This window comes from Carlito syrichta, unplaced genomic scaffold, assembly GCF_000164805.1.
Source record: "Carlito syrichta isolate Samal-C Ts95f unplaced genomic scaffold, Tarsius_syrichta-2.0.1 Scaffold173424, whole genome shotgun sequence".
Taxonomy (NCBI): domain Eukaryota; kingdom Metazoa; phylum Chordata; class Mammalia; order Primates; family Tarsiidae; genus Carlito; species Carlito syrichta.
The window spans coordinates 654,005-681,522 of NW_007117520.1; the positions used below are offsets into that span (position 1 = coordinate 654,005).

Below are 27,518 nucleotides of genomic sequence, written 5' to 3' on the forward strand. Positions count from 1 at the left end.
AGCCAAAAGGATGAAATGGGAATAATGGGACTTAAGTACATACATACACACTCACAGCATATTGTAATTTCAGACAAAAAAGTTCCTTAACACTATTTTATACCTGTTTTTCCTCCCCTCCTCTTCCCTCACCTTCTTTCTCCTTTCCTTTTCCCTTCCCTTCTTTAAGTAGAGGCGAGGTCTCACTGTGCCTAGATCTAGAACGCCTGAACTCAAGTGATCTTTCTTGCCTCAGCCCCCCTAAGTGCTGGGATTACAGGTGTGAGCTACTGCACCTGGCCTGCATCTGTTTTCTTTTTGTATAGTCGGGATAACATAGATGTTCTGGCCTATCATAAAAGAATGTTCATGTACATTTCAGTTATGTGAATGAGCACACTTTGGAAATTCCAGGGTAGGCAAAACATTTGTTAAACATTTTATCTCATTTCATTTTTGAAAACAGATGTGGTCACATTATTGGTGAGACTGCTTATATGTGACTTGTAGTCTCCCACAAAACCTAAAGTAATAAGATGGCTTTTCTGTGATAGTCTCTTTTCCCCCCCACTTTCTTCTCCCTGCTAATGTTGAGTGGGATGAGCTTGCTTTCAAATGCCATTTTAGACTATCCCCTTTGTATTTTAATCGTATCTGTTCTTCAGCCTATATTATTGTAACTTTTCATTCTACATGAAAACTAAGAAACTGAAATTAGAGGAGCACTTATCTGCTACTTGCCAGTTTTGTCTATGTGTGTCTTGTGTGTGTCAGTTTTCCCTATTTAGTGATAAGAAGGTAACTGTACAAAGTGAAGCACATCTTGATACAAAGATTTTTTTTTTTTCCCTGAGTTGGGGTCTCACTGTTACCCAGCCTGGAGTGCTGTATCATGATCCTGGCTTAACGCAACCTCAACCTCCTGGGCTCTGGGTGATTTTTTTTTTTTTTTTGTTCCTTCACCCTTTCCCCTCCCCTTCTGAGTCTCCAGTGTCTGTTATACTGTTCTTTTTTGTTGTTGTTGTTCTTTATGCCTTTGCAGATCTTTAATTTAGCTGTCTCACTTATAAGTGTGAACATGCAGTGTTTGGTTTTCTCTTCCTGTGTTCACTTCTGATGTTCCCCAGTTACATCCATGGTGCTACAAAAGACATTATTTCATTCTTTTTGAAGGCTGAATAGTATTCCATGGTATGTATACATATATATGTGTGTATATACACCACATTTTCATTATCCACTGATCAGCTGATGGGCTTAGGTTGATTCCACATCTTTGCAGCATGAATTGTACTGCAATGAACATGCAAGTACAGATGTCTCTTTTTTATAACGACCTCGTTCCTTTGGGCAGATCTGTTTTACTATTTATCATATGTGTACTGTAATTTGTCTTATTTGCCTTATACTATACTGCTTCTTGAGACCAAGGAACACTTTTCATTACTCTTTGAACCCCAAGTATAGTACTGTGTTCTATAAGCAAATTATTTTAATTGAGGTAAAATTCACATAACAAAATTAATCATCAACCATTTAAAAGTGTGTAGTTGAGGGCATTTTAGTACAAATAGTCTTGTGTAGCCATCATCTCCATGTAGTTCCAAGACCATAAATAATTTTTACTGAAAACACTTTTTATTCCCAGATTAATCTTTCTAAATTATATCTTGTCCATGGTTCATGTAGTTTAAAAAAAAAATTGTTGCTGTTCACTATTTATAAGTCCAAAAGCCTAATATTCAACCACTTCTTTCTAGGTTATTGATTCTCTACATGTGTACTCTAGGTTGGATTAAGTATAGTAAAGTTGTTTGCAGTAGCTACAAAGGAAAAAATTTTTTTTAAAAAAAGGATAAAATTCATTGGGTTTTACTATAATCACAACATTATGGAACCATCACTACTATCTAATTCTAGAATATTTCCATTACCCAAAAGAGTAACTCCATGCCCACTAGTCTATTAACTTTCTCTATGGATTGCCTACTTTGGACATTTACTATAAATGGAATCACATAATATGTGGCCTTCTCAATGTCAGGCTTCTTTCATTTATCATTGTATTTTCAGAGTTTAATCCATGTTGCAGAATATGTCAGTACTTCATTCCTTTTCAGTAGCTGAATAATAATTCTGTTGTGTGAATATACCACATTTCATTTATCATTCATAAGTTGACAGACATTTGGGTTGCTTCCAGTCTTTGGCTGTTTTGAACACTGCTGCTGTGAACATTCATATACAAGTTTTTATGTGAGCATATGTTTTCAGTTATTTTGGATATATACTTAAGAGTAGAATTGCTGTTTTATGTGGCATACTAGAATATTATGAACAACTTTATACTAAAAAAATTAGGTAGCATAAATGCAACTGACATTTTTTAATTATACTTTTTTTTCTTTCTTTTTTATTTTTTTGAGCTGGAGTCTCACTCTATCACCCAGGCTGGAGTGCAGTGGCACACTCACGGCCACTGCAGCCTCGACCTGCTGGGTTCAGGTGATCCTTCCTCCTCAGCCTTCCAAGTAGCTGGAACTACAGGCACATGCCACCATGTCTGGCTGATTTTTTTATTTATTGTAGAGACAAGGTTTCACCAAGTTGCCCAGGCTGGTCTCAAACCCCTAGACTCAGGCAATCCTCTCACCTCCGCCTCCCAGAGTACTGGGATTACAGGATTGAGCCATCGCTCCTGGCCTATTTTTTTCTATTTCAATAGCTTGATGCGGGGGCACAAATACTTTTGGTCTGGGCTTTAAGTTTACCTATGACTCCCATCTGTGCACATTGTACCCATTAGGTGATTTTTTTTGTCTCTCCACTACTCTCCCCATCCCTCTCCTGAGTCTCCAGTATCCTTTATACAATTCTCCAAGTTTTTGCATATCCTTAATTTAGTTCCCACTTATAAGTGAGAGCATACAGTGCTTGGTTTTCTGTTTCTGAGTTAGTTTGCTTAGGATGATGTTCTCCAATTCCATCCAAGTTACTGCAAGAGAAATTAATGCATTCTTTTTGATAGGTAAATTGTATTCCATCGTGTGTATGTACCACATTTTCATTATCCACTGACTGGTAGATGGGCATTTAGGTTGATTCTACATCTTTGCAATTTTGAATTGTACTGTGATGAACATGCAGGTGTAGGTGTCTTTTTTACATAATGATCTGTTCCTTTGGGTAGATACCTAGTAGTTGTGGGATTGCTAGATCAAGTGGTCTACTTTTAGTTATTTGAGAAGTCTCCATATTGGTTTCCATAGAGGTTTTACTAATTTATACACTGCCATCAACAGTGTATAAGTATTCCTTTTTCTTCACATCCGTGCCAGCAGCTATTGTTTTTTAAGTTTTTTAATAATGGCCGTTCTGACTAGTGGAAGGTGTTATCTCATTGTGGTTTTAATTTGCGTTTCCCTGATGATGAGTGATGTTGAGCATTTTTCGTATGCTTGTTGGCCATCTGTGTATCTTCCTTTGAGAGATGTCTGTTCATGTTGTTTGTCTACTTTTTAATGGGGCTGTTTGCTTTTTTCCTGCTGATTTGTTTGAGTTCTTTGTAGATTCTGGATATTAGTCCTTTATCATATGTATAGTTTGCAGATATCGTCTCCCATTTGGTAGGTTGCCTATTTGCTTTGTTGATTATTTCTTTTGCTGTACAGAAGCTTTTGCGTTTAATTAAGTCCCACTTGTTTATTTATTTATTTTAATTTGCTTTTGGGGTTTTAGCTATAAACTCTTTGCCTAGACCAATGTTCAGAAGAGTTTTTCCTAGGTTTTCTTCTAGGATTTTTATGATTTCAGGTCTAACAAGTCTTTAATCCATCTTGAGTTAATTTTAGTGTGTGGTGAGAGACAGGGATCAAGTTTCATTATTTTCTGCATGTAGCTATCTCCATTTCTTTATGTCCTCTACAATTTCTTTCATCAGGGTTTTGTAGTTCTCCTTGTGGAGACAGTTCGCTTTCTTAGTTAAATATATTCTTGGGTATTTTAGCTTTTTGGTTCCTATTGTAAGTGGAATTGAGTTCTCAATTTAAGGCTCAGCTTGGTCACTGTAGGTGTATTGGTGTATAGCAGTGCTACTTATTTGTGTGTGTTGATTTTTTTTATCCTGAAACTTTACCAAAGTTATTTATCAGGTCCAGGAGTCTTTGGAGGAGTCCTTAGGATTCTCTGGGTATAACATCATATCATCAGTATACAGAGACGGTTGATTTTTTTTTTCCAGTTTAGATATATTTTATTTCTTTTTCTTCCCTTATTGCTCCGACTCGGACTTCCAGTACTTTGTTGAATAGGAATGGCGAAAGTGGACATCTTTGCCTTGTTCCAGTTCAGAGGGGAAATGCATTCAATTTTTCTCCATGCTGGATGACATTGGTTATGGGTTTGTCATGTATGGCTGTTATTATTTTTAGGAATGTTCTCTCTATGCCTATTTTACTGAGGATTATTATCTTGAAGGGATACTGGATTTTCTCAAATGCTTTTTCTGCATCTATTGAAATGATTATATGATTTTTGTTTTGAATTCTGTTTATGTGGTGGATCACATTTATTGACTTGCATTTGTTTAACCACCCTTGCATCCCTGGATAAAACCCACTTGGTTGTGATATATATATATTTTTTAATGTGCTGTTGAATTCAGTGTGCTAATATTTTGTTGAAGGTTTTTGCATCTGTGTTCATAAGGGTTATTGGTCTGTAGTTTTCTTTTTTTGTCATGTCTTTTCCTGTCTGTGGTATCAGAGTGATACCAGCTTCATAAAATGAGATAGGGAGGATTCCCTCCTCTTCAATTTTGCGGAACAGCTTCAGTAAAATTGGTACCAGTTCTTCTTTGAAGGTCTAGTAGAATTCAGTTGTGAGTTCATCGGGTCCTAAACTTTTTTTGTTGAGAGACTTATCTAATTACTGTTTTAATCTCACTACTTGTTATTGGTCTTTTCAGGGTTTCTGTTCCTGATTCAACTTTGGGGGGAGTTGTATGTTTTCAATAATTTATCTATTAACTCTAGATTTCTAGTTTATTTGCACAGATATATTCATAATCATCTTGGATAATCTGAATTTCTGTCATATCAGTTGTAATATCTCCATTTTCATTTTTGATTGAACTGATTTGAATCTTCTCTCTTCATTTCTTAGTTAATGTATCTAGTGGTCTATTGGGTTTTTTTTTTATCTTTTCAAAGAACTAGTTTTTTGTTTCATTTTTCCTTTGTTTTTGTTTTTTTTTTCCTCAATTTCATTTAGTTCTGCTCTGATTTTCATTATTTCTTTTCTTCAGCTAGTTTTGGGTTTGGTTTGATCATATTTTTCTAGTTCCTTGAAGTATGATGTTAGGCTGTACAATATGCAGTTTTTCAGTTTTATTAATGTAGGTCTTAAGCACTAAAAAATTTTCTTTGAGCACTGCTCCAGCTGTGTCCCAGAGGTTTTGATAACTTGTTTCATTGTCACTCCTGTCAAGTAATTTTTAAATTTCCTTCTTGATTTCATTTTTGACCCAGGAGTCATTTGAGAGCAAATTGTTTAACATCCATATTTTTGTTTGGTTCATGAGTTCTTCTTGGAGTTAATTTCTAGTTTTATTCCACTGTGGTCTGAAAAGTTGCTTGATAAGATTTTGATTTTTGCCAATTTGTTGAGACTTGATTTGTGGCCTGTGATATGATCTGTCTTGGAGAATGTTACATGTATTGATGAAAAAAATGTATATTCTGTAGTTTGGGGATGGAATGTTCTGTAGGTGTCTGTTCCATTTGTTCTAGGATCTGGTAATGCCAATGTTTCTTTGTTGACTTTCTGCCTTGATGCTTTATGAATGTCAGTGGAGTGTTGACTTCTTCCACTATTATTGTATTGCTGTCTATCTCTTTTTTTTTTTTTTTTTTTTAGGTCTAGTGGAATTTGTTTTATAAGACTTGGGGCTCTGGTATTAGGCCCATATGTATTTTAAATTATGTCTTCTGGTTTGATTGATCTCTCTATCATTATATAATAACCATCTTTGTCTTTGTTTTACTGTTGTTAAAGTCTGCTTTATTTGTCATGAGAATGGCTACTACTCCTGCTTGTTTTTGGTTTCCATTTGTGTGGAATATTTTTCCTCACCCCTTTACCTTGAGTCTACAGGAATCTTTGTGAGTTCAATGGGTCTCTTGAAGGCAGCAGAAATTTGGTTTTTTTAAGTCCATTCTGCCAGTCTGTATCTTTTTAGTGGTGCATTGAGGCCATTTACATTTGGAGTTACAAATGATATGTAAGGTACTGTTCCATTCATCATACTGAGTGTTTTATGTATGTATGTATGTATGTATGTATGTATTTTCTCTGTTGTGTTGATGTTCCATAAGGCCTGAGCTTAATGGTTTCCAGCATTTTTCTACAGGTGTATTTCAACCTTTTGTTTCAGAATTTAGAACTCCTTGAGTTATTTCTTGTTAGAGCTGGTCTAGTGGTGACAAATTTCTTCAGCGTTTGCTTGTCTGGAAAAGACTTCATTTCTCCTTCACTTATGAAACTTAATCCTTGGCTGAATGTTATTCTGTTTGAGGAGACTGAAGATTGGACCCGGTCCCTTCTAGCTTATAAGGTTTCAATTCTGAGATAGGTTTACCTTTGTAAATTATTTGATATTTGTGTCTCTCTGCTCTTAAAATTATTTCCTTAACATTAACTTTGTATAACTGGATGATTATATGCCTTGGGGGGGTGACCTTTCTACAGTAATCTTTTGGGGGTTCGTTGAGTTTCTTGTATCTGAATGTTTAGATCTCTGGCAAGGCCAGGGAAGTTTTCCCCTATTATTCCTTCAAATAGGTTTTCCAAACCTGTTGCTTTCTCTTCTTCCTCAGAAATACCTATGATTTTTAGCTTTGGACATTTTACATAAGCCTACATTCCTTGGAGACTTTGTTCTGTTCTCTTGATTGTTTTCTTTATTGTTGTCCGATTGGGTTAATTCAGAAGCCTTGTCTTCAAGTTCTGAGATCCCTTCTTCTGCTTGTTCTAGTCTACTGTTAACTTTCTACTGCATTTTGAACTTTCCTTAATTATTCTTTCATTTTTAGAATTTCAGCTTGATTTTTTTTAAAGGTGTCTCTTTGGAGAATTTTTCATTTAATATTTAATTCCTGCTTTTCTATTTTCTCCTGAAGTTCATTGATCAATTTTGTAATCAACCTTTTGAATTCTATGTCTGAAATTTCAAAAATTTCATCTGGTTAGGGTTCATTGCTGAAGAGTTGGTGTTATCTTTTGGGGTTGTTGGAGAATTCTGTTTTTCATATTGTCCGAATTATTTTTCTGTTTCCTTCTCATTTGGGTAGATAATTTCTTATTTGAAGTTGGCAGGGGGCTAGCCTAGGTATTATAGGGTTCCCTTGGTTATATATAGCCTTGGTGTGATGAGTTTCTCAATTACCAACTGTAGGAGTCCTGTGCTGAGTACCTGCATTGGTTCATGGCATCCTGGCTGGCCAGAGTGGCTTGGGAAGTGATGTTAACTGAGGTTTGGAATCAAACCTTCCCCAAAGCTGAGGTTAATTATATCTCATGTGGTGAGCTGTGCTGTTTACCTCTGACCAGGAGGTGGTGCTTGTGGGGAAAAGTGATGGTGGCCATGGACTTCCTCCTTGGCACATGTGGCTCCAAGGAAGTGCCCAGACAACCTACATTGAGTGTGGGGCTCTGGGGATTTCCCAAATTCTCTGTTTTGAGCCTTTGAGGGAAGTGAGGGGCTGGGGGGGGGAGCTTGAGCACCTTGCAAGAGTGCACTCTTGGCTACCCCAGTGAGGACTAGGAGGGAGTCTCAGGCCACTGGAGTAATGCTGTTGTGCAGGGCAGGCACAGAAGAGTTTACGTGGGGGAGTGAGGTTGCTATGGTAATGAGTCCCACCTGGCTTCCTTCCTTGGCCTGCCCTTTTGCCTTGTGAATATTGAAGTGCAACCAGCCTTGGGGTCTCAGATGTTCTCAGGCAGTTCATCTGGGCCAGGAACTTCTCTTGGGGCCTGTTCTCTTCCAGGTCTGCTAGAAAGCAGCTGTGCTACCTGCAGAGATTGAGTTCCTAGAAAATGGTGTCTGGCACTACTCAAGGCTTTCTTTTTTCTTGCACCACTCTGCATGGTCTGCTGTAGGGTATGCTGTGGGTAAATCAGTCTCCTGTTGGGGACTGGAGTTCTACAAGGCTCAAAGGGTCCTCAAAATCCAGCAGGAACACAGAACTCCTGAATTCCCTTCCCTTACTGTCCCCACTTTGTCTGGAGGCCACAGGTGGGCTGTGGTGGTGTGGTGGTACAGGCAAGAGTCTGGCCAGTTCCAACCCGGGTCAATGAATTTTTTTCTCTGTTTTGCATTCTTTGGTTATTATCCTTCTTTGAAGAGTCATGAGGCTTGCTGCTGGTCTTTCTGGGGGTTGAGGAAACTCTCTTGGTTTACTCTGTAGGAGAGGCTCACTCTAGCTGCCTCACATTGGCCATCTTAATCTTAATCCTTAAATTGGCATTTTTTAGAAAGACACAAATTACTATTTTAAAAAACTATTTAAAAAACTATTTTAAAAGAAATAAAAACCTAGCTTGACCAAAAGCAGGTAAATAACTTAATTATTAATTAATACAAAGAAAAGTCTAGGCCCAGATGAATGTTATCAGAGGTTTAAAATTTTTTTTATTTAACTGAATTTTATCAGATATTTAAAGAAGAAATAAAATCAGTTTATGACATTCCTTCTCTGTTTTTGTATGAGACCAGTATTGTCCCAATTCCAAAACTAGATAAATATATTACAAGGGGAAAAAAGTATGGACTTGTTTTCCTCATGAAAATATATAGAGAAATCTTCAACAGAATTTTAAAAAATCAAATCCGGCAGCATATTTAAAAATTAAAAGATTATACATAATGACCAAGGGGGATATATCTTCCAGAAATTCATGGTTCCATTAATATCTGAACATCAATTAAACTAACACACTGTAGTAGTAGAAGAAAAGTTAAAACCACATGATCATCTCAATACATACAGAAAAAATATTTGACAAAATCCAAAGCCCATTCATGATCCAAAGCCCATTCTTTAACCTGAAACACAGGAGAAGTGCCTCACCTGATAAAGAGCATTTACTAAAAACCTACAGCAAATAACATACTAATGGTGAAAGACTGAGTGCTTTTCTTCCTAAATTTGAGAATAAGGCAAGAATGTTTGCTCTGTGGACATCTGATTAACATTGTACTGGAGGTTGTAGTCAATTTAGTGAGGGGGAGAAAAATTAAAGACATCCCATTTGAAAGGGAGAAAGTAAACTGTCCTTACTTGTATTATTCTGTATGTATAAAAATCCCAAGGAATTTACACACATGCACACAAAAACCTACTAAGACTAATCAGTAAATTCAATATTGTTGTAGGATATGATTAATATATAGAAATCTAGTACATTGTATTTACTATGGATAGTCTAAAAATGAATGAAATAAAGAAAATAATTTATACATAACTGTCAAAAAATGAAATACTTAGAAATAAATTTAACAAAAGAAGTGTAAGACTTATACAATGAAAACTACAGTTTGCTGAAAGAAAATAAAATCTAAATAAAGAGACGTTTCATGTTCATGGTTTGAAAGATTGGCATTATCAAGGTGACAGTTTTCTCCAACTTGACTCAACAAAATTATAGTCAGAATTGCAACAGGTTTTTGTTTTGTTTTGTTTTGAAGAAGTTGATAAACTCTTTCTAAAATACATATGGAAAGGGCCCAGAATAAGCCTAGACAATTTTGAAAAAGAATGAAGCTGGAGGACTTACGTGTCCTAATTTCAAAGCTTACTAAAATAGATATATTGATTAAATGGAACAAAATTGGGAGTCCAGAAACAAATCTTTAAATTTTTACATAGAGTGCCAAGGCAGTTCAATAGAGAAAGGATTGTTTCCAAAATGGTTCTGGGACAACTGGATAGCCATATGCACAAAGATAAATCTAGATCCTTACCTCATATATGCACAAAATTAGCTAAAATGGATTAAAGCCCTAAATGTAAGAGTTAAAACGATAAAGCTTCTGTTAAAAAATATAGGAGAAAATTTTCATGACCTTGGATTAGATGAAGAGTTCATAGATATAGCACCAAAAGCACAATACATAAAAGGAGGGGAAAATGGGCTTTATTAAAAGTAAAATCTTTTGTGTTTCAGAAGACACTTTTATGAAAATGAAAAGCCACAGACTGGTAAAAAACATTTGCAGATCATGTATCTGATAAAGGGATTGTATTTAGAATGTATAAAGAATTCTTATAACTCAATAGTAAGATTACAGACAACCCAACTTCTTAAATGGGCAAAAGACCTTAATATATATTTTACCAGAGAAGATATAGAAGTGACTAATAAGCATATGGAAACATGCTCATCATTATTACTAATTAGGGAAAGTCAAATTAAAATTGTAATCATATGCAACTTCATACTTACTAGAATGGCTATAATCAATAAGACCAAAAACGTAAATGTCGGTGGGGATGTGGAGAAATTGGAATTCTCACCCATGGCTTGTAGTAATGTAAAATGATACAGCCACTTCAGAAAATGCTTTGGCAATTTCTGTAACCTAAATTTACCATCCTACCCAGCAATTTCCCCAAGAGAAATGATATTTCCACACAAAAGCCATATGAATGTTCACATGGTAGCACTATTTATAATAACTCGAAACTGGGAATAAACCAATAACCATCAATTAGTGAATTAATAAACAAAATATGATATCTGTCTACTCAGTGGAATATTATTCTGCCATGAAAAGTAATGAAGTATTGATTTATGCAGCACATGGATAAACCTTGTGGACAGAATTCTAAGTAAAAGAAGCCAGGTGCAAAAGACTATATGCTGTATGATCCCTTTTATGTGAAATGTTCAAAAAAGGCAAATCTATAGAGATAAGAGGCAAGTGAACAGAAATTGACTGCCATCAGTCACAAGGGATCTTATGGAAATGTTATGATCTGGGTTGTGGTGATGGTTGTACAACTCTGTAAATTGATTAAAAGTCATTGAATTTTACACTTAAATTGAATGAATTTTATGGCATATAAATTGTGCCTCAATCAAGCTGTCTAGAAAAACAAACAAACAAACAAAAAATGGGGCAGGAAGCACAAGAGGTCCCAAGCACTCTATCCACATTGTTGATTATAATTTTCTACTAATCCTGTGAGGTAGGTGATGGCATCTTACTTTGTTATTGAGGACATTGAGGCTCAGCAAGCCCAAGTTCACTGATCGAGTTGCCAAGTAAATTAAGTAATTAAATTGTTAAGTTGCCAAGTAAATTACATTGTCAAGAATTTAAGTTCATACAAAACATATATTAATTAAAACATGACTCACTGGGTAGGAGAATTAATTTAAAGATCATATTAGTTGTATAGCATAGAATGTGGTTGGAGGATTACAACCAGAAAAAAACTGAGTGGTTTCTGGAGTCATCATCTTCTGACCAGGTTAAAATTTGACTAGACTTTTCTTTGTACACCTATGGGATTTTTAAAAAGGAGATATTCAATGATTTGACAGTGGCAATGATTTGAAATAGCCGTTTTAAGCCTTTTGTACTCAAGATATTAGGTCTTATGAAAATGGGCAATTTTAGAACTTTGAAAGGGAAGTAGTACTCATGGGTGCAGTTAGGTTAGATAAAGTGAGATATTGGTCCAGAAAAGATTCAAAGTTTTTTCTTTTTCAAGAAAAAGATTGCCATTTCTTAGCAGTGAATGAGGAATAAGAAAAGACATTTACATTACTGTATAGTACAAGGGGCAGGTCTTAGGACCAGGATAAACATGAAAAGTGTATACAAATCTGCCTAACACAGGACCCAATACAGCATCAGATGCTCAGTAATACAGCTTAGTCTCATGAATTTAGAACTGAAGAAATGATGAATTAAAATATGATTCATAGCATCTGCAGAGGTGTAATTATGCTTGGGGCAGCTGCAATGGGAAGAAATCATTTTTTTTTTTAGAAGAGCAGAAAGAGGAGTAAATACTCCCTATTCAGTTAACAATAAGAAAAATATGTTTACTTCATTCAGTAACTGTGTAATAAGCACTTTTGTGCAGCATTGGCGGGACGGGAAAAATAGGGTCACTGCTGACATAAATGGAGTCTGAGTGACTCCAGCTCTGTGATATGTGAAAAACTGAAATGTAGAAATTAGAAGAGAGTTAAATTCTAGGTATTCTTAGTATGGACCAGAAGGCGGCTTCAAAACATTTTGGAAGGACAAAACTGCCTGAATTCGTGGTAAAGCTGTTACGAGAAGAGTCTTCTGCAGCTTAGGAATAGATTTTATCACCCCAAATATGTTATCTTTTACATACAACTTTTTCTATGTGTTATACTCTTATAGGTTTGAAATGTTTGCTTTGGTCTGGTTCTGTTAGAATATTGAAAATCCGCAGGGCTCAGTGGCTCGTACTTGTAATCCCACACTTTTGGAGGCTAAGACGGGAGGATTGCCTGAGCCTGGGACTTCGAGACCAGCCCAGGCAACATAGTGAGACCCTGTTTCTACAAAAAATTTAAAAATTAGGTGGGCCTGGTGGCATACACCTGTAGTCCCAGCTATTCAGGAGGCTGAGGAGGAAGGATCAATTGAGCCCAGGAGATAGAACACTACTGTACTACAGCCTGGGTGACAGAGCACCCAGGTGCCTCTTTAAAAAAATAGACAAAAAGAAAAGGAAAATCTTTTATACTTCACAATTATAGAAAATCTTTAAGTGCTTTTTTGTCTTTTTGAGTTCTCTGTCCCGAAAAAACAACTACTTAGGTTCTGCTTTATACATATAGAATCATCCCTCAGTGTCCTCAGGGGATTGGTTCCAGGACCCCTGCCAGATACCCAAATCTTCAGACACTCGAGTCACTTATATCAAATGACATAGTATTTGCATATAACATATAGCCTGTGCCCATCCTCCTATATATTTAAAGTTATCTCTAGATTGGTTATAATAACTGGTGTAATGGAAATGCTTTGTAAATAGTTGTTATATTATGTTGGGTTTTAATTTACATTATTTTTACTGTTATTTTTCATTTTTCGAATATTTTTGATCCACAGTTGGTTGAATTGGCAGGTGTGGGACCTGTGAGTGCAGAGGACAAACTATATATTGATTATATATCCTAGAACACAGTGACTTTGACTAAATTCCAACTAGTTTAAGGAGCCTGTATCAGTATATGTAGCATTCACTGATAATTGAAATAGAGGCTTGTTCTATACTGTCTTTTATAGATAGCATCAAAATTGCAGCTCACTGGGGACAGATGGCCTCTTCTGCTTTATGGAAGGTTATCTAGCCTACGAGATCTCTGTGAGCAATTTCTATTTTACACAGAGTGACTTAATAGTCTTTAAGTCACACTTGCCTCTGGTACCCAACAGGCCTAACTTTCAGACATATTGTAGACCTGTGGTATCCAGTGGCATCCATAGCCACATGTGGCCCTTGAGCACTTGAAATGTGGCATGTTCAAACTTAGATATGCTGTAATTATAAAGTAATGTACTATTTTCAGATTTAGAAAGGATAAAGCAAAATAACTTAATTTTTAAATATTGATTTCATCTTAAAGTGATAATATTTTTCATGTATCAGGTTAAATAGAATATATAATTAATTTTTTTTTTAACTCTTTTCAATTGGGCTACTAGAAAACTTAAAATTACATATGTATTCTGTTAAATAATGCTGATCTCGGAATGGGTTTTACTGTTTAATAATATTTTTAATGTCAATTTGTCATTTATATCTAAATGTCTGTTATTTTCCTTAAGTCAAAAAGAAATTTAGGCACCTTGATTTGTTTTTAAAGCCTCACAGATAATATCTTAGATCTTCACTTTTCATGCTAACTTTTATGAGATTCATAGTATCATTGAATGTTGCTTTTTCCATAAAGAAGAAATCGTTTAAGACACTGGACTTTTTGAGAACTAATTTTCATTACAGAATAGTTAACTTAATTTTTTTAATGCAAAGAAGGCATCTTATGTATACCTTTAGTTATTTTTATACTATCTCTGTTGTGCATGTTGTTGACACTTAATTCTTAGAAAAATATATAACTTTCCATTTTTCTTGTCCTTTATTGTTTTGATTTTTTTCTATGATAACCACTAAGGAGATTTCTGAATGAGAAGGAGCTTCACAGACACTTCCATATTTTGCTTATATGATTCTTCCCTGGAGCAATTGTATCCCATAATTAGAGCTTATGTGATTCTTTGTTTTTTGAATAAGAAATTGGTAATGGAAAACTATTCTCTGTTTCTTTTATGGTCACTTTATTTCTCTTATCTCCTAAATGTTCAAAGCTTTGGTTCTAAAATGTTTGTTTTTGTGGTTAATTTCTGTGGAAACACTAAACTAGATTAGTAAAAAAGGACAAATGTAGAGGTTACTAGATGGCAGGTTAATTAGTTCACTGATTCTAGAGTGAGGCTGAGAAAAGTCACTATGCTTTCAGAAACATTTACAGCAGATCATTTTCTAATCAAGTTCTCTTTTCAGGCACTACAGACACCACCTCCAACAACACGGCAACCGTGATTTCCACAGCACCTCCTGCTTCCTCCGCAGTCACATCCCCCTCTCTGAGCCCCTCCCCTTCTGCCTCAGCCTCCACCTCCGAGGCATCCAGTGCCAGTGAGACCAGCACAACACAGACCACCTCCACTCCTTTGTCCTCCCCTCTTGGGACCAGCCAGGTGATGGTGACAGCATCAGGCTTGCAGACAGCAGCCGCCGCCGCCCTCCAAGGAGCTGCGCAGTTGCCAGCAAATGCCAGTCTTGCTGCCATGGCTGCTGCTGCAGGACTAAACCCAGGCCTGATGGCACCCTCACAGTTTGCGGCTGGGTAAGCCACTTTCTCATCTCCTTCACATCTGAGAAACAGCTGGGAGGTCATTCTGGATTTACTCATAGAGATACTTTTCATCACCATCTTAAATGAAAAAAAAAAAATGTCTTTAAGGCAATCATCTTTTTTAAAGGACCTGTTCTGTGATCAATTTTTTCTTTTGTTTTGGAAAAAAAGATAATGAAATTATTCTAAAAAGAATCAAAATGACTGTAAAAGTTTTACATTTTATATAAGGACTTTAATTATAGTTGAGCTGAAGTGCACACCCTGGAAAGGGCAGTAGTCATGCATTTATTTCCAGGTGAAGACCCAGAGCACCAGGTCACTGCCCAGTGATGAAACTAGGAAAAAAACTCAGAATTCTTGACTCATTGTCTCCATTAAAATCTTTCCACTGTCTACTTTCTTTCTAATTCTCAAACAGATAAGAAATGTAGTCATCAGAGTCCCAAGTTTATATTATTATTGTCAGACATATTATGAGAATTACCTTATAAATATATCCTTTTCTCTGGAGTTTTTTCTTTTGTTTTGGGAAAAAAGATAATGAAGTTATTCCAAAAAGAGTCTAAATGACTCTAAAAGTTTTACATTTTATGTTAATCAGAACCTTGTTGGTACAAGTAAGCAGCAAGGAAAATAGTAACTGAGAAGCACTAACAAAACCATGCAGGAGCTGGGCTCGGTGGCTCAGCCTGTAATCCCGCGCCTTTGGGAGGCTGAGGTGAGTGGATTGCCTGAGCCCGCAGGTTCGAGACCTGCCTGGGCAGGCAAGACCTCATCTCTACAATAAATCAAAAAATTAGCTGGGCGTGGTAGCGCGCGCCTGTAATTCTGGCTACTCGGAAAGCTGAGGAGGAAGGATCGCCGGAGCCCAGCAGGTCGAGGCTGCGGTGGCCGGGAGTGGCCACTGCACTTCAGTCTGGGCGACAGAGTGAGACTCCAACTCAAAACAAACAAACAAACAAACAAAAACCATGCAGGAGTGAGGAGGATAGCAGATGTGTCCACACACTGCCCAACTAGAGTTTCTTTTTTCTTTCCTTTTTTTTTTTAATTTTGATCCTTTTGGGTGTGTTATCAAACTGACAGATGTGTCTGCCTGGTAATAAAGTGACCCCTCTTTTGGACTTACAGAGGTGCCTTACTCAGTCTCAATCCAGGGACCCTGGGCGGTGCTCTCAGCCCAGCTCTGATGAGCAACAGTACACTGGCAACTATTCAAGGTCAGTAGAAGCTGTTTCCTTACTTAGCTTGTGTGTGTGTGTGTGTGTGTGTGTGTGTGTGTGTGTGAGAGAGAGAGAGAGAGAGAGAGAGAGAGAGAGAGAGAGAGAGAGAGAGAGAGAGAGAGAGGTGGCAGAAACCTGCTTTACTTGAGGAGAAGGTGGTGGGGAAAGATAGTTGAATGCTGACTAACTTGTTCTTGAGGACCAAGAAAATGTCCTTAACAGCTTTGGAAGAAAAGTCTAAATGTTAGTTTGTGAGTAAAAACAGAAAATATACTTAGTTTGGTATATTGTAGGAAACCAGGACTTTTATGCTGGTATTTATCTTCTTATGTGAATAGACTTTTCCCCCTGATAAGTCTATCCAAGTGCTCATCTAAATAAAACCCATCTCAAAGCAAGCTTGACCAAGTAAGACTCTACTCCCCATCTCCACCATAAAGAAAGCTATGTGTCAGAAAGTCATGTGATAATGAATTAACGTTGGAGTGTATCAGGCAGACTCCAAGGATACTTTTAGTTCTTGTTAGGTTCTACCTTTTTATATCCTCTTCAGTATAGAGCTCATATTTTGTTAGATTATACTCTCTCCCTTCCAAGCCCAGTTGGGTCCCTTTCAGCCTTTTAGCATGTTGTCCAGGGCAATTTTCATACCATATAGTAAAGGATTTCCCTTGTTTGTCATCTGAGCTTTGTATCTAAAGATGCTTGCTGTTAAGTGATTCGTGAAAACAATTTGAGAAGCATCACTATATTAATTAGAGAATGTTTTTTCTTAAAATAGTTTGATAAGAGGCTGAGGTGTGAGGATCACTTGAGGCCAGGAGGTCAAGACTGCAGTATACTATGATTGTGCTATGACTACCCACTGCACTCCAGCCCAGGCAACATAGCGAGATGCTGTCTCTAAAAAAATAAGAGAAAAATAAAATAGTTTGTGCTTAAACAAGAGTTTTCAGGGCCAAAAGTAAACTGCTAACCAAAACCAACTTCAGTTAAAATTAATGTTTTACAGGTGGTATCTCTGAGAGTGTACTTCAGAGAATATTGATTACAAACAAAACAAAATCATGACCTAAATTACCTTTCCTTATATTGACTATTTGATTAACTAAATCATACCTGAAATGATGGTTAGATCTGTAAAGCTTTTGTTTTTGTTTGAATCAAAGTCTCTCTGTCACGCAGGCTGGAGTGCAGTGGCACAATCACGGCTTACCACAGCTTCGACCTTCCTGAACTCAGGCAATCCTTCCACCTTAGCCTCCCAAGTAGCTGGGACGGCAGGCATATGCCACCATATCTAGCTAATTTTTTTACTTATTGTAGAGACAAGGTCTCACTGTGTTGCCCAGGCTGATCTGAAATTCCGGGTCAAGCAGTTCTCCTGCCTCAGCTTCCCAAAGTGCTGGAATTACAGGCATGAGCCACTGCAACCAGCTGCTTTTATTATGTGATGATTTCTTATGGGAATAAGATTTGTGATGAATCACTTTTTCTCCTGCATTATTGAGTGTTCCTGGGCTGTGGGGGAGTACTGCAAATGCCTTCCCTAGGACATACATAAAGCAGATGCTCCCTGAAAAGATCTAGAACTGGTCTGTGACCCTAAACCTGGAATCTCAGAAAACCTCAAGCTGCAGCAAATCTTACTGTTCTGTACTGTTGGTATGACCATGTCCAAAGTCAGAAGCATTCCCTTCAGCTCCATATCATGTAAGAAACCAACCCAAGTTTTAATGTCACCAGAAAGACCCTCAAATCTGCATGTAAGGGTGAGGCTATATAACCAGGGGGATTTGAGGGTATGTTGTCAGATAACAGTTGAAGATATTAAGTGAGAGTTCAATTAATTGAAATAAGATTTTGACGATGCCTTCTTTGGGGAAGCACTGGCATCCTGAAAAAATTCTCACCCATTAAAGCCAGTCCTAATCTTATATCACGGATCTACCTGGGGCCACCTACATTGTTATGTCTCTTGATTTCCTCCTGCAATAGACCATTCATTCTCCTTTGCAAAAACATAGAAATCAAACGTTTTGCCTCAGGAAATAAAAAAATTATACCTTTTACTTTATTTGGTAGTTATATAAGTTATTTTAAAACTAAAGCCTTTTTGAAAGAGGGTTTTTGTCTTATATATCATACTATAAAGTATTTCCCCAAATTCATCAATAATGACATTTGGTTTACAAAAGCTAAATATATTTTAATGCTTAATCACTTTGGTTAGTCTTTTGAATGAGATAGTTTAAAATCAGCAGTCTTCATTAAAGACAGAATTATTGGATTTAACAAATACCTAGATAAATGAAATAAAACTTGAGATTTCAAGATAGAACTGTGACTCTGATTCACTAGACACTTCTTATTAGCTTTCTTTTCTAACCTGTCCTGTTCGTGCTCATTAAATTAGTTCAATATTTAGGCTCTTCAGAATTATAATTAAACTATAATCGATATCAGAATAGCACTGTGATTGAGGGGAAAAAAAATCAGTGAAGGGCTATGCTTTTTCCTACTGAATTGTAGAAAAACTCAGTAGACCTTTGATGTATTGTTTGATTTCTCCAGGATGATGATAATGTTCTCCTTCCTGCCTGTTTTTGGGGGTTTTGTCTGTAGCTCTTGCTTCTGGTGGCTCTCTTCCAATAACGTCCCTGGATGCAACTGGGAACCTGGTGTTTGCCAATGCAGGAGGAGCCCCCAACATCGTGACTGCCCCCCTGTTCCTGAACCCTCAGAACCTCTCTCTGCTCACCAGCAACCCGGTTAGCTTGGTCTCTGCCGCCGCAGCCTCCGCAGGGAACTCTGCACCTGTAGCCAGCCTTCACGCCACCTCCACCTCCACTGAGTCCATCCAGAACTCTCTCTTCACAGTGGCCTCTGCCAGTGGGGCTGCGTCCACCACTACCACCGCCTCCAAGGCACAGTGAGCTGGGCGGAGCTGGGCTGCCACAAGCCTTTTTCACTCTGTGGTGTGATTGGGCTGCCAGCCAGGTTAATAAACTGAAAAATGTGATTAGCTTCCTCTCGCCATGTTGTAAGGGCAAAGGAGAGAAGGGAGAGACGAAAAAAAAACACACACCAGAAAAAAAAGAAAGGAGGAGACGGGACAACATTTGCCTAATTTTGTAATAAAACACTGTCTTTTCAGGATTGCTTCATGGATTGGAGAACTTTCTAACCAAAAATTAAAAAAAAAAAGAAACAAAAATTCAAAAACAAACAAACAAAAAAATAAGTGAAAGGACTACTTATCATTTCCAGCAGTCTTGATGACGAGTTAAGGTGGGTTACCAATTCCAATATAGGAAGGGGATTTCTTGTTTGTCTAAATTTTTTTTTCTTAAAAAATCATTTTTATGGGTCTGTTGTACAGGCCATTAAGTCATAACAAGGTGTTTATAATCGTATCAATTGTGTTGGGGGTTCCTTTCTTAACTGGTACAATTTAGGCAGGCCTGTATTACTGTATCTCTATTATTATTGTTGTTATTGTTTTTATATATATATATATATTATATATATAGTTTGGACATGTTTATCTCTTGCTCCTGGATCCTATTTCAGTGAGCTCCCACACTGTGGGGAGGGAGGGTTTCGAGGTAAGGGGAGACTTCTGTTCTTAACTGCGGGGAATGTTCTTGCTGGTTTCCTTATCCTTGATGACTCTTACAGAGGTGCTAGAAAATTATTTTCTTTTGCCACTTATGCAAGAGGCTTGGTGCAGAAGCTGAAGGCAGTGTGTGCAAACACTCCCGCTCCACACACGCCCTCCCTCCCCCATCAGGCGGTGCCTTCGGAGCACTTTTGTGTAGGAAGGAATTCCTGCTGAACTGTAGCTCTCACTCACCCCCAGATCATTGAATGACCCGAGGCCCAGACCCTGTGGTGCAACAGTGCTGCTTTCTGCTACTTCCAATGGGAATAGCCGTACATGTTGCAGGGCAGGATTTGGTTCCGAAGAGCAAAGACTACTGCAGACACCTGACTTGGTGGTTCTCCTGATTTCTTGTCTCCTGAAAGATGCTCCTACTGTTGGTGTGTGTGTATGTTTGTTTTTTCCATTTTGTGGAAGTTTTTCATCCAGACTTCCTTCAACTTACTTGGCAAAGAACAAACTGACTTGTTGAGATTGGGAAATTTTCCCTTCTTTTACTTTCTGAAGGAATTCTCCTAGACTATTCTCCATAGTTTATATATCCAAAAGAGGTGTGGTGAAAAGAGTCTGAGGTTACAACTTCTTTCTCTCAAGAGCCGAAGACTTCCTTTCCACTGGATGGATGGCTCATAAATTCCTCTAGCCCTGAGATTCTCCTTGGTTCTTTGACTAGAGGCAGTTACTAGCTGGGCATGGTATCTGTAGGACTTTGAGCAGGAACTTTGCACACACCTCAAGTGTCTCCTTGGTTTGTTTGTGATGCTCCTGCAAGGTGGGTCTAAATGGCAATACACGTCTCTTTAATCAGTGTGGAAAGGGATTAGCTCCTGTAGTTGTTTTCAGGGTATTTCTAGACTATAAAATGAGCCCATTGAAAAGGACGAGTTTGTGAAAATGGATGAAGAGGAATAAGGGTAACTTGGAGATTAAATTTCCCTTGTTGTCGATATTCTGTTATTAGACCATCTGTACCAAAAAAGTTTCTAAGAGCCTGGATCACTCCAGTGCAGCTCACCTGAGGTCCTGTTGGAGGACCCATTTGGTGTCTGCAGGTGCTTGTTGAAATCTCTAGCAGTTCTAAGTCTGCACTTTCCCCCTTTTCGAGGTAGGGGTATTGAGAGAACTTGCAGGTGATTTCCCTTCTGACTGCTTGGCTTGTGTCCTCAAAGGAGCTTGGGTTCTGTGTGTGTGTCTCTTCATCGTTGTTCAGAAAGGCAGTCATACAGACAGTGTCTACTTTTGCTTGTGATTCAAGTGGGAGACAGTCACATTAATATTAAAAGGTCAGAAACGTCTTAGTCCATTTTAAATTTTCCTTTAATTTTTTCTGTCTTGTTTTATTTGACAAAGTATTTTAATGACCACCCCTAAATTTCCTCTTACCCTTCACCTTCCCTAAGAGTCCTCCAAAATCAGTGAACAGCAAGCAGGGAAGCTAACAAATGTCCATCCACTTTTTTTGTGTGGTGTGTTTTTTATGTTTTGTTTGGTTTTTGTCTTTTTTTTTTTAACTAAGCTTGAACCAAAGTCAATTTTTAGCAAGCTGCTGTACTAATGGACTAGTGTATAACGTGCATTTCAGACACATCGAGGAGATAGATGCTACTGACAATTTCTTTTTCATTTGTCTTTATTAATTTTATATAAAAGTTGCTGCTTGTTTTTAATCTTTTATGTTGGTAAATTTTAATATCCTCTGGGCAGACATTAACTTGATGTTAACTAGTTTATCTAGGTTGATGTGTAAATAGAATGGCAGTGTCAGTTATCTATTTCTCTCCTCTTCATCTTCTTTTTCTCTGTTGTAGTTTAATTTAATCTTCTATCCTGTCTTGACTTCTCTAACTTTAGTCTGTGCAAATGATTCTAAGGCTATCAGTAATACTATAACTGCCCATAGTAATGAGTCCCTCCCTTGGGAGTGGTGAAAGTGGTGAAATTAGAAGGAGGGAATCAGGGAGGGAAATGCTGATACCCACCATACTGGATTAGAGGTTATAGCATTAATTCCCCAGAATTGCTACCAAAGGAAGTGTGGAGTCCCAAAGGGCTCAAGCCCAGTGAGTGGAGAGGAAGGACAAGGAAAGGCTATTTTCATTTCTGTTTTTTTCCCTCATGTGTGGTTTTAGAAAGGATCCCTTTCCCAAATAAGATTGACCAATAGACTTTAATATTTAAAAGATACTTAGCTTTAAATGTCAATGCAGTGGGCTCTTATCCCCTGCCTGTCTATATTACCTAGTCAATTGGGGATGAGGGAATTCTGCCTCTTTGTGTGGCAATCACTTAATGAGGGTAAACCTTAAACCAGCATAAAGGAAAATCTGTGTTTAATAAAAAGAGAGAAAAATAATCTTTAGACAAAGATAAATCTTTAGATAAACTTTTTTAAAGTTGTGAAATGGAAGGTACATTTACACTTGTACACACGAAACACTAATATAGCTTGTTGGTGGGTGTTTACAATCAGCTCCCCATCACCATCTCTAGCTATTCTGCTGATCATATTGCTTCATGAACACCTTGGTCATTTTTTACCTTACATCATCTTTTTTCATCATCTCAAGGATTGAATTGAATGAACTATCTCCTGAACTAAGGTACTCAAACATAACTTTCAGCCACCTTCTATGGGAGAATCTGGAAACTACAGAGGGTCATTTGACCAAAAAGAGGTGTTGGTGGTTTCTGCATTTCAAAGAAGAAAGCCTAGATAGGTCATCACAATTCATTGTTGCATTCTTCTTATTTTTCCCCTTAGTGTTTAAGCAGTTTTATTTTAGCCCTAAATTTGGTTGACACATATTAAGCCAAAGACTAATTCTAAATGCATTTATAGTGATACTATATTTGCCCATGGTAATGGGCCTTCCCTTCCTAGGGAGTGTTGAATGTAATTGTTTCAGTCCTGCTTATCACAAGTGGTGCAATTTGGTCATAAACTTTATTTATACCCTGTATAAATCTGAAAGAGCAGAAAGACCTAAAAAAGGGCTTCTCACAGGAGCAATAGTATACTCTTCTAAGAAATAAGTTGAGTGCTGTATTTGTTTAAATGTTTTTAAAGCTCTATAGGCAGCTTTTTAGAATTAAGAAAAAAATTGTTTCCATTAACTGATGTAATATGCTCTTCCTTTTATTTATTATCAGAAAGACCAATACCATTCCAATTTACTCAACTTGTCACTCGAGAAATGGAACCAAAGGAATCCAACTTGCATTTTGTTTAGGACCATACCTATTTATGCTTTATGGTAGCATTATAAAAAATTAATCTTGTTTATTTAAAAAAAGGGAAAATAAGATTATTTAAAAGATTTTTAGTGATATCATCTTGCCGGTTTGTTCTACATCATTCATTCATTCATTGTTGGAGGCAAAAAGCACAATTTTACCTCTTTTTAACATTATTTTGTTCCATTATCTCTCATTTATTTGAGAAGATATTATATTATCCAGAAGCACAGATATTTGCTTAACACAGTATTTTAATTCAGCCCAATCTTTAACATTAAATTTTCTTGTTAACTTGCTGGAAAAGCTGGGATACGACTTCAAATGTAAGGAATTTGTGTCAATATTTAAAGTTATAAATGCTGATAGAAAACATTGCTATTAGTATAAAATTAATGCTTGGCGTAATTACAGAAGAAACTCTCAGTAGTTCATAGTCTAAAACTGTTTCCAGATGATGTCATCCTTACAAAGCGTTCTTGACCAAGGAAAAAAATAAGATTGTTGAGATAGGAAGACAGAGGAGAAACCTTTCTTTTGTTTTTCCCCAAGAAAGTGCTGCCAGGGTGAAGTTGGTGGCACTGAACCTACAGTGTGGTGACAGCAAGCAGGCAGGGACCTAGTGCTGGCAAGCTGCTTTGGCCCCAGAGACCAGTCTGCAGTGTGCGAGCCTTCAGTTCAGGAAGGGCCGCCGCAGTTCATTAAAAGAGAGTGATCACGTGCTTTCTTGTTAAATTAGCATCTAGACTTGACGAATGTATCATTTATTCTTTAAACTTTGTTTATTTTAGAATTAGAAACATTAAAAGATGGCTAATACTAATGGGAGGAAAAGACTAAAGGCCTGAAATTTAAAATTTTCCAACACAGCAAGAATTGAGGGGTTAATTTGCCTGTAACTGATATGAGGTCACCATGTATGTGAAAAGCATTTCATGTGTGCCGTTGGTCATGTGAGTCATAGTCCTGGCCGTTTGAAGTCATTGTCAGCCTTACAGCATTTCAAAGATGACATTTATAAAATGGTAAATATTTCTTGGCATTCACCCTCACTTTTGAGAAGGAAAAAAATCCTTCTCTGCCATTCCTGTAAGAATGACAGACCAGCTGTTCCATAGGTCTGCATAGATGGTACATAAAATACAGATATGAACTGGGACAGCAATGAGATACATCAGTGGCTTCCATCATTAAAGACTGATCATCCTTTTCTTAATCCAAAGAGGTGAGATGGGATACCCCCAAGATTCCTAGTCAGACATCTGGAAAAATTCCACAGGCGGCAGGGAATCTGTGATTTCTCAGAGCTATCCGGTTGCCCTAGTTTTCCATGTAAATTATGAACTACTGCTTTCTCCCGAGTGTCCTTACATGAAGTCATTCCTTATTTCGGTCTTCTGCTCTCAGCCTTGCAAGAAGCAGTATTCTCAAGCAAACCCTGCTGATTCCGCGATCTGGCTCACTCTTCCTCCCCTTGCCTTCTTCTTCTCTTTAAATGGCGGTACCTTAATCTGGGTAACAGCTGACTTCTGGCACCTTCATAAAATACCTCAGCATAGCTAGCATTGTTGCAGAACTGGTTTTAAACTAAAAACCAAATAAAAGAAAAAACTTTATAAATAGTGGAAATAATTCTAGCTGTAGCATTTAGTTGAACTGATGTTTATTATGATTGATAAACCTCATTGATGCTGTATGTATTTGGGATCCTGTTTATAGGTTACAATTTATAGGGTTAGGGAGGGCTGGGTGGGGAAGCAGAGAAGTTGATTATGTTAGGAGGAAAACGTTGCTTGTGTGTGTGTGTTTGTTTTTTCTTATATCTGTCTTGCCAAAGGAAACTTGATTTTCCCTGTGATTGGGTTTGGGATTCGTTGGCCTCTTTGTGGTCTGATCTGCAGCACAATGTGTGGTGGCATGCAGATAACATGGGGTGTCCAGGTAGGTTCAGGGTCCCCAAGGGTGCATTTACATCCCTTCCTATGGCTCCCATGCCCCAGACTCTGTCAGCCTCTCCTAATGATTCATTACCTCTGTACATAGCAAAGACTTACAAAAAGGATGGGTGTGAATGGGTGTGTAGTTGAGAAATAGAGGCAGAAATAGACATGCACCAATTAATTTGGAGAGGAAAGAAGAGGTGAGTGATTGAAATATCTTAATCTAGGAAAGTTAAAGTGAAACAGGTTCTTTTTGTCGCCCTCTGTCCCATTACTGATGGTTGTGCTCATAGCACAACCCTTTAAATAAAACTTTTCTCACACCAAACCTAGTTCTGTCTAGACCGAGAACACAAGCAGAACAAAACCCGGCTAGCCAGCTCACCTCACAACTGTCACAAGGTGTGCACTGGATTGGTTGGCTGGTGGGATCAAGGAGAGTGTTGTTATTGGTGGGATGTGATAAGGAGTGATGCTGGCATAGGAAAATGACAAGCCCTTTCTGCTCATGCTTTGAGACAGACTTTCTTGGCTCCTTGAGTTCCGATATACGCTCTATCTCCAGAAAGGCTATTTTTTTTTAAATAAATGATCTGTGTCATAGAACATACGTAGGATTTTGTTTGGATACCAGAGACACTGCTATGTCATTGCTTATCCTTACGAAAACAGGCAGAGGGAACAGGAGCCAACAACTGATTTGGAAAAGCTTTACTTTGTCTCTTCCCTCCCTTTTTCTTCCTCCTTCCCTACTTTTTGAAGGAAGTCTTGTTAGTTATCCTGGATTTGGAAAAGAGATTTATTTTTTGCTCTGCTGGCTCTGTAAAGATAGATAGAGTTGCTCAGTGTAGCAGTGATGTTCTTGGAATTGCTGAGAAATTTGGGAGGGCAAAAGATGGGGGTAGAATTTTTTCTTTATTTCCCTTTATCCAATACTTATAATAGAACCAGTACTGACTATATGAGTTCAGACAATATCTAGATGAACTGTCTCATTCTGTCTCTTGTAAAAGATACATGTTTTCAAGAGCAGGATTACATGGAAAACCAAAAGACCTTCCCTTACTCTCCTGGTAGACTGTTTTGTTCCAAAATGTTTTCATGTATGGACTCGATAGAGAGTTGGTAGATCATTGTTTTGGTGTACTGTTGATAGGACACAGGAAGGGAGAGGGGGGGAAAGAAATATATTGCTTTCTGAATAGTCCATCAAGAAATGATAAGGCTGCAGAAATTCATGAAAGCTTTACTAATAATCCTGTTGTTCTAACATTATGTAAAGGTGGAATTAATATTGTGGGACTTTTCAACGTGCTAGATAGGTTTATAGGTAGGATGGGGATATTGAAGATAAGAGCACTTGAAACAAAAGTTACGGGAAAGCAAGGTGTGTGTGGTGGAATACCACTGTGAGCACAGGAACGAAGCTCCCTGAGGCCTGCAAGGGGAGACATGACTCATGATTCTTTCTGTGTCCCTGGATCTGCCCAATATGCACAGGGCTCCACCACCCAGTGCCACTTTCTGGTTCAAACCAGGACACTGTCAAAAAGTTAGGACCCCAAAACTAATTTACTGTAAAAACTGTTGAGGTCTGCTGCAAAGTTTTCCTATGTTTTCTTTGTTTACTTGTTCATCATCGTGTGGGTTGATGGTCACATCTCACCAAAGCAGCAGAAGGCTTCTTTCGCAGATTGACAATAGCATTGAGTTCTCAGACATGATATCCCAAAGTCTGCAGGCAGACAGCTGGATACAGTGCTGCATAAAAAACGGGACATCCAAATGCTTGAGTTCCTTAAACTTGGCATCTCTTTGGAATGAGAAACAACAGAGCCAAGTAGAGAAAAGACTCTGCGCTCCCCACCCAGCCCCTGACAGTGTCTCAAGGTCTGAAAAATGTAGAAGGAAATGAAATGCACTTTCAGAAGCTAAAATGACAGTGTCTGCTACAAAAGGCTGGAGTTGTAGGCAGTGGGGAGGGTGCTATGTCTTTGGTTCTTTCCTGCAGAAATCTGGAGAAGTAATGGACATCCCAAGAGTAGAGTGGACTGGTGCCAGCCTGACTGGATTTAAAACTGCAAATGGTTGGAGAACAAAAACAGGGGTAGCGGGAGCCTAAGACTGCATCCATGTTAGAGCATTGGCTTTCTACGACATCAGTAGCAGGTACCCCTACTATCAGGTTGGGGAAAGAAGGACCTCTCGCAGTTTTTCACCTCTACTCTCGTGGGCATGTGTGCACCACTGGGTCCACAGGAGGTCTCCCTCTGCAGACAGTGCCCTCTGCCAGCATAGATGCACCCCATCCCTCCTCTGGGTAATAGTGAAGGCTAGGTGAGTGGCATGGGCTCCTCTACCCGCCGAGTCCAGGAGCTGTTGTATACCTCATTTCTAACTCATGACTGAGTAACTTGCTTTAACTTTCTCTAAATCCTACAGAGTTGCCAAGTCTGCCCTCCCTCCTCTGAGTATTGAACTCTGGCCTATAGCATCACGGGA

General features: G+C 37.9%; 1 protein-coding gene across 5 annotated transcripts in view; it reads left to right on the top strand.

The window, feature by feature from the left end:
- POU2F1 (POU class 2 homeobox 1) overlaps window positions 1–19,246 on the top strand; it is a 188,874-nt gene extending 169,628 nt beyond the window's left edge. For all 5 annotated transcript variants that reach the window (XM_008051452.2, XM_008051451.2, XM_021709324.1 and 2 more), the window contains 3 exons: window positions 14,598–14,943; window positions 16,087–16,175; window positions 18,804–19,246. In XM_008051452.2, coding sequence (XP_008049643.2) covers window positions 14,598–14,943; window positions 16,087–16,175; window positions 18,804–19,114 — 746 coding nt within the window. In that variant the 3' untranslated portion in view covers window positions 19,115–19,246. The remainder of the gene's footprint in view (window positions 1–14,597; window positions 14,944–16,086; window positions 16,176–18,803) is intronic.
- Window positions 19,247–27,518: the final 8,272 nt, after the last annotated feature.